Consider the following 8,347-nt stretch of genomic DNA (forward strand, 5'->3'; position numbering starts at 1 on the left):
AGAAAAGTATGGTGGAGCACCTGCATGGCCAGTGTCCCATGACTGACCAGCCAGCTCTGCCACTGTGTGCTGATGTGGTACTGGTACCGGCCCAGTATCGTATGCGAAGCTGATGGTTTGACGTTAAGTGCTGCTGCCAATCATATATACTTTTAAAAATATATATTTTTGGGAGCTTTTCTGCCTTTAATGTATGGGACAGTGAAATAGTGACAGAGAAACATGGGGAGAAGACCGGGGGAAAGGACATGCAGCAAATGAGCCGCTGGCTGGAATGGAATCGCAGCCGCTGCATCGGGGACTGGAGCCCCTGTACATGGGTCGCCTGCCCAACCTGTTGAGCTATCCAGGCACCCAATCATATATACTTTTAACTGTATTTTTATTCTTTTTTCTCTCTGTCCAAAGTTTATACTGCTGGGACACTTATAGATAATCTCATAAATACCTGAAGCTGTAATCACTGCTTGACATGACCCTGTCTTTTTTATGGTTCTTTAGAATGCATTTGTAGTTGCATTATGTCTTAATATTGTTGAATTACAAACCTTTTCCAGTGCTAACTAGCTGTCATAAAGCCTGACAAATGGCGGGAGAGGTCGGGGACACGCCACAGGCTGCTGACTGTCTGCTTATGGCTTTTGGCATACAATCAGCCACTTTTCAACCTCAACACAACTCACAAGACATGTTAGATTTCTAAAAGCTTCCCATGTAGTGCTGCACTCAGTGTTTTTGACTATGACCGCCATCTCTAACATTAACCAACAGTAACCACGTAGGTGGCAGAACAGAACATGTCTGATGGAACATTGTTTTGCTGTATTTCCATGAAGTCTCCATGAAGACTTGGTCAAACTATACTAATAGTCTCTGATGAGGATACCTGCTGTGTGTCTCAGGTTCTCCAACTGGGTTCAGACATCTTGCCTCAGTACAAACAGGAAACTCCGAAGACACCACCGCACATCATTCTGCATTACTGCCTCTTCAAGACCACATGGGACTGGGTCATCCTCATCCTCACCTTCTACACCGCCATCATGGTGCCCTACAACGTGTCCTTCAAAACCAAACAGAACAATGTCACCTGGCTGGTCGTGGACAGCATTGTGGATGTCATCTTCCTCGTCGACATCGTCCTTAACTTCCATACCACCTTCGTGGGTCCAGCCGGAGAGGTGATCTCTGACCCAAAACTCATTCGCATGAACTACGTGAAGACCTGGTTCGTCATCGACCTGCTGTCCTGCCTGCCTTATGATGTCATCAATGCCTTTGAGAATGTCGATGAGGTCAGTGGACTTTCATTCATTGTTTAATATTTCACAGCTTCCTGTAAAGAACTCACGAGCACTACATGCAGGCACTTAGCTGAGCCATTAGATGTTTTTCCAGCGATGCTCGTAGCACACAGCAGGTGTGTCGTACAGACAGAGTCAGTATAAATTAGTCAACTCAAGTCAGGATGTGCCACTGTAAGGAGCAAACTCAGAAAAACTGCTGTTTTTCTGCAGAGTTGGACGTTGATGCAAAAGATTCCTTTGGGTGTCTCAGCTCTTGTTGGTTCCTCTCCATTTGTGAAGGTTGATTCTGGAGTAATGACCCAAACATACCTCCAGGCTGTGTCACGACTACCTGAGACAGAAAAGAACAACGTGGTTTCAAATCATGGAACGTCCAAAGCAGAAATGACAAATGCACCAAAACGTGTGAATGAGTAACAAAAAGATGTATGCATGTTTTCTAAAATAACCACCGAGTCTTTGGTCAGATGAGGTTCAGACGTGTTCAGTCAACAAGTCAGATCAGTTGGACTCGGCTCATTAGGTGTCTTTGGACACAGTTTGATGATTGCCTTGTTCCTCAGTGCATGTTGAATAATGCACATGAAGCTACAGCTGACACTGCATGTCAGGTCATTTCTCGTTCTGGTTTATCAGATTGCAGACCTAAAACACAGCAGTGCCGGTGCTTTCTCTTTTTGTTGTGGCGCCGTATGAACCACAGGTGGGTTCTGATGACAGGCTCTGGGTCGTGTCATCTGTTTTTCAGCCGCAGGTTCAGTCGGTCCATAGTTTTACTTTTGAAGCCCAATAGCTGGAGTTTGTTCAGAACTGAGGTTAACAGCTGCATACGTTGGTTCTGATGTTTGGGTGATGAGGAGGTCAGACGCCTGCTCGATGTCCCGCCGTCAGGTTAACAGTGGATACACGAAGGAGGAGTGGGAGGATATACCTGACAGCTACTGTCAGCTGCTGTGCTTAGAAAGTCCAATAACACTGAGGAAAAACTCAGCTCATTGGTTCATCTCAATTATATATAAATGTATGTATTTTATGCTTCTAATCAGTCATTTATTTTGAAAAGATTTCCTGATTCTATTTCACAATTACAATCAAAGAAGTGTTTTCTCTCAGCATTATGTGCAACACAAGAACCAGTGTGATCGTATTAGAGCCAGTTTGTCATTTAAATACTGCCAGAGTTAAACACAACCAGCTGGATGCCCACAGCTCAGTGTGAATGCAGCGAGGATGAGCCGTGCAGTGGCACCACTGCGTGTCAGAGGACGGTCTCTGGGCCGTTGCCATTGTTGTTGGTTTGTATTTACTCATTAATGCAATGTATGTACCTGGTGGCATTATTTACTGATGCAGAAGGACTGTGAGAGTGTGGTTCCTGAGAACATACATCGTTTTATTCAAAATGCTTTTGGTCACAGCAGCTCCCTTGGTTTCGTGCTGGACATGTTGTAGGTTCTGGTCCAGATTCACTGCAGGTGTTTGTTATTAAGCCCTTCTCTAGTCAGTGTTTTGGTTTAAGTCACTTGATTTCATTAACGGAGTTATGGTTATTGCTTAGGTTGAAGAAGACACTTGTGCCAGTCACCGTACATTTTGCACCTTATGTATACTTTTTCTTTTTCTTAAGTAGGGGTCAGGATGCAACTTGCTATTAGTTGTCAGATCTTCATTCGTATGTATGATACAACAACATGTTCTAGCGTCCACTCACCAGGAGGCAGAGCAGTAAAAACACTCGAGGTGAGAGCTGAGTTAAAACCTGTCTGACTGTCCAGCGTCCATCTGTGTACACATTACTTCACAACCGGTTCTGCCTTTAAATGTGGGGTCGTCAGTGTGCTGCTGGACGCTACTGTAATGCACTTTCAGGTCCGAGCACTAACAGTGCACGGGCCCGATTGGACCTGCTGTGACTATTATTAGTGGTATTTATTTTATGTTCTCTAGAAACACATTCGAGGGCCTCAACATGCACGAAAACTCACCAAAATGGCCACGCACATCAGGACTGGCGAAAAATTTGATATTTTAAAGGATTGGACGTGTCAATGGCAAAATGACTCCACAGCGCCCTCTTGAAAGGTTCAACGGACTACTGCCTGGACTACATTTGGCCTTGAGCTGCGCAATTAGGTAGGCATATGCAGGAGGGTGGAGGTTGGTGGTACCCTGGTGTCCGGGTGAGTGTCTCGGCATTGGGGTGGGTGCTGGCCCATGCCGGGTAGCTGTCTGGGGTGGCCTCCCCAAGCCTTGGCCTCTTGCTGGTCTTGGCCCACTGGTTGGGGCTCTGGCCAGGGCCTCAGTTTGTTATTTCACTTGATTAAATAAGGCAGCGGCTAAATCAGCTCACACTAGAGAAGGAAGAGTCAGCTGAACTCCTGCTAGCTGGCGGTGAAGGGATGAGCTCAGTGAATGATGTGGTTTAGTGGCTTCACTGCCTCATATTTTACTGTTGCCTCGTGCTTAAATGCATTAAGTTGTAATTTATTGATTATTTGAGTGAAAACATTAATCGGAGTGGGACAGACAGAAACTGACAAACACTGAATTCCTTTAAATCACAGAATGTTAGAATAAAACTAGTTAATTTTTGTACCTAGTTACAAGGGATCAGAGATGTGGGACTACACAGTGTGCTGGTTGATGCTTCAGAGGAGAGATGGTTCCATGTCTTGTTTTTCTACGGCAGTGATTTTTTTATGATAAATGATCTAATTAAATGAAGTTTCAATCCTCTACTGTTTGATTTTCACATTGTACTGGCCAGAACTACCTGCAAGGAAAGAATCTCATCCTCAGTAATGTCCTTTATAAAAAGCAGCAACATAGTCATTGAATAGAGAAGTGCCGGCTCTAGTCCGAGTCCAGTCCTGTGCAGTCATATGTGACCCACAGCGGTACCGTCTGTCCAGCTGAGGTGTGAAATTAAAGACAGTACAGCGTGAGTGCTGGCTTCTGGGCGGCTAATCAACGTGATGGAGTGGGCTGTTTTACATTCACCCAATGGCTTCCTGTCGTTCTTTCCTGTGCATCCAGAGAAAGGTCGTGACTGAAGACCACAGAAGTGCTGATGTGTCAGAAACACAGACCGGCCCGTACAGCAGCAGAAACATCTTCTACTTCACTCCGATGATGTTTGTACAGCAGGCCACTTCATCCCAGTGTTCTATTCAGAGTAGATAACAGGACAGGCAGAGGGTGAATCCTCAGAGCAGAACAAGTCCGTTCATCTGAAGCTGCTGTCACACATCTGATCATGTGGTCAGACACTGTGCTCATCGACCAGCCGGTCCACATGAAGAGCTGAAGACCACTGAGTCACACACTGACACACAGTTTGTTTCTGACTGTAAATGTTTTCATGTGATGTCTGGATCATTTTGTGATCAGAGGAAACAAACCCGATTTCTTCTTTGATACCAACGACCCAGTTTAAAGCCGCTGTGGAGAGCTGCACCTGCTCCCTCCATCAGACATCGTTTCCAACTTAAGCCAAGTGAGAGCGACCGGAGCTGCTCAAAGCATCAATAAATTATGTTTTGAGAAACACAACTTCTTGTCTCCTTGAAAACGGTCCACAGGTTTTGTAGTTTATCATAATGTGACCCAGAAACACAACAAGCTGGCTCGTCTCCGAAGTTCAGCTGGTGTTTCCAAACTTTGGCAGGTTGAAGGAAACCGTCACTGCTCACTTGGCGTTAGCACCAGATCAGCCACCCATAGGTCAGATGTGAGCTGTTCGATCTGTCAGACTGCTCCTCGCTGTTTAAGTTCAGGTGGGAGGTGAAGCTAATATGAATTCAGAGGCACACGTCAGGACTATGACCTGCACTGTGTTTGTAGAACTTAGTCACCCAAGTCCCCGTCTACCGACAGCACAAAACACAGCACAGAGGTTCTCACCACTGTTTGGTTCATTACCAAAGCACCAAGCTTCAGGAAAAGATCCTGTCATGGCTTTAACCAGTTCATGTTCACCCACGTTGATGTATGATTAGAAACAGAAACACACGGTGGTCTCCATGGTTAGGGTTATGTTAGGTCATCCAAACCCTCCGTCCACCCAACTGGCCGCTCTGCTGCCTCAAAGCTCTAGTCTCTAGCGTTAAGTTCATGTCACAGCAGCTCATCTCATCAGCGTGCTGCTCACATGTGTTGGTCTTGGCCATTTTAGATCTTTTGGTATCAGTGGCTTGTAGATGAAATGCTTCCCCCACAGGAACACCAGACAGCGTTAAGATAAGACTTTATTGATCCCTTTGGTGGGGGACCTCAGACACATGCTGCTGCTGCTGGATGTAGACGGCTTTGTTGGAGCAGTAGAGGAACAGCTCAGCAACGTCAGGAACAGGAAGCAGCTTCACTTATCAAAAGCTGGTGTGATTGGTCACTAGAAAACATGGACAAATGATTGTTGAGTTTTTGTTGTAAAAGACATTTTTTCCGTTGGTACCTCAGGATGGACACAGAGAGGAGAAACGGATCAGCTGGAAGTGTTCTGGTCTGTTAAATCCAGAACATAAAGTCATGATGAGTCTGACGTGCTGAGATCAACATGTCATCAGATGGTCATACTGGGCTGGAGTTCAGCTCATGAGACCATAAAGCTAATGTGTTTGAAGAAGCTGTGACTTCAGCAGAAGAACACAGCTCATGTCACAGTGGTCAGATCATCATGTGGTCAGAGGAAACAGAAACACTGAAGGCTTCTTGAGCAACCTGTGTGACGTCCTACAGAGAAGAGAAGGATGTGTCGGGCTTTAACCCGGTCCCCCAGCCCATCCGGGTCACATCGACCTTTTAGTCCCCCTTCAGTCACAGTGCTGTCGCTCTGTGTCTCTTAGTGCTGGCGGTGTTGCTGCTGGTGGAGCAGCAGTGCATTCTGGGTGCTTCCCTGGTGAGGAAACAGTACTGCTGATGAGAGGGCCTGAGTGGTTTGATGAGTCAAACAGGGTGTGTTTCTGTAGTTGGCAGCTGCTGCATGCTTCATACATGTTTCATACACGCGTCATACATGTTTCATAGAGGCTACATCCATGCTAGCTATAAGAATGCTAATGGAGAACAGAGAGGGCCAGCAAAAGACGACCAGGTGTTACATAAAGCCAGCTGTACAGAGTTCTACACCTGAGGTTTCTTTGGTCTTTGCAGGAGAATGCTTCACTTTCTGATGAACACATGCATTAAAATAAAAAGGCTGTAATCTGACTGCACGTAAACCTGTGGAAGCAACGTAGCTGCACGTAGACAGCTGTTGGATGGAAGGCCATGAAATGTGAACACACAGACGAACGCTTCTGGGATCGTGTAGCAGCACCACCAGGTCAAAATCTTCATGTATCCAGTGCTTTGGTTCACAACTAAACACAAATTTAAAAAAAAATCAACATTCCCAATTTGCTTTTTCTGCAAATGAAATGCGAACATACTGGCAGAGCAGCAGCTGGAGATAAAAGATGATGAACATGATTAGCATGGTAGCATGTTAGCATGCAGACTCTAGCTATGACTGAAACTGCTTCTAGACAGTAGAAAATGTTAAATATGTCTGTTTTTACCAGTCTGTTGGAAGCTCCTACTGGTTTTTATTGTGTTTCCATTTGTTTGTAAAAACACGAGTGTCCAGTCATTCACTGGGTTGTGTCCAGGAAGTGCCAGTGACCACAGGAGCTGTGAGCCTGGTGCCGTGGCTTTGGGCTCCATCCCTATAGGTTCTGGTTCCAGTGATTCCTTCACCGGATCATTTAGACCTGAGACAGTTTCAGGCCATAAAAACTTAGAGAGTAGAGTAGAGTAGAGTAGAGTAGAGTAGAGTAGAGTAGAGTAGAGTAGAGTAGAGTAGAGTAGAGTAGAGGCAACATCACAAACCAGCATCATGTCTTTTGCTGTTCTACTCCTGTCCTGGGATCGTTGGCTGTTTCGGGCCTTTCAGCACACCAGCACCAGGCCTTCCAGCTGGGATAGAACAATCCTGGCTTGAGTCCAGGTAGCACCACCAATGGGAGTCTGTTACATAACACATTGACATAACTGCTAACATGCAGCTTTTACCAACACTCAGACAAATGTCAGAACCGGCTGCTGTTCAGGCTTTACTGAATGTGACTGTGGATTCTACAGAAACTTTAGTGGACCTCCTGGTGTCCTGTTTGCTGCCACAGCTGCTGTGTGTCGTGTTCACTCCACTTGCTGTGATAAATACCTGCAACAGAAGCCATCAGTGCTTCTTTAAGCTGAGGTGCACATTTACACTTGTTCTGTGTCCTTCTATACATCTGACCCAACCTGGACCCTCCCCAGTCGGGACAATTACACCCACAAAAACATGCCTCGCTTTAAATTGTGTAATTTCACATAGTAATAATAGGAAGCAGATGTAATTGTGACTGCTGTCAGTCTGGTTTCACCGTTATTTATTCAGGGCCGTTTGGCTGACAGTTCTCTTGGTCAGTGGTTGTGCTTGAGCGTACATCTGCAGTAATACTGACGGCGGGACCAGTGCTGCTCTTCCATATTCTCTAGATTTAACCTTCTCGTCCAGGGTTTAGCCCGCGACCTTCCAGTCTCAACCTTTAACCCTCTCCTCGAACTACAACAGGGATTAGAACCTTTGGGAAACTATGACATGTACACTGAGAACTGAGAACCACAGAACAACCCTCAGCCACCTAGAACCCAGTATTATTAAGGTAGGAAAGTCCAACTCCGCCTCAGTGCTCAGCTGAACATTATTTTTGCTCTTTATGCTCTTTTTATTTGCAGTTCAAGTTTTTTGATGTTTTTTTTCCCATTTGTTTGTTTTGTATTTAGTTTTCTAGTAGAGAGAACACATGAGGCAGCACAAGGCATCAGTAGTCATTTAGGAACAGGTCATGAAACAAACAGGACACCGATCCAATCCAGTTTATCGTCATGGTGCTGTACGTCCACAGCAAGGACAGGCAGGATGAGAGCCTTTCTCCAGGATCCAGGAACGTAAAGCAGTTTAAATAAACAAGTGTTTGCATCTCTGGATCAGCAGTTCAGCGTTCTGACAGCTG

The 8,347-nt window shown here is 45.6% G+C and overlaps 1 protein-coding gene across 1 annotated transcript in view; it reads left to right on the forward strand.

The window, feature by feature from the left end:
• The window catches only part of kcnh1b (potassium voltage-gated channel, subfamily H (eag-related), member 1b), a 70,002-nt gene that overhangs the window by 19,355 nt on the left and 42,300 nt on the right, over nt 1-8,347 (forward strand). The window contains exon 6 of the mRNA XM_008298019.1: nt 903-1,295. Within this exon, the coding sequence (XP_008296241.1) occupies nt 903-1,295 (393 nt within the window). The remainder of the gene's footprint in view (nt 1-902; nt 1,296-8,347) is intronic.

Source organism: Stegastes partitus, unplaced genomic scaffold, assembly GCF_000690725.1.
Source record: "Stegastes partitus isolate 25-593 unplaced genomic scaffold, Stegastes_partitus-1.0.2 Scaffold1271, whole genome shotgun sequence".
NCBI classification, from domain to species: domain Eukaryota; kingdom Metazoa; phylum Chordata; class Actinopteri; family Pomacentridae; genus Stegastes; species Stegastes partitus.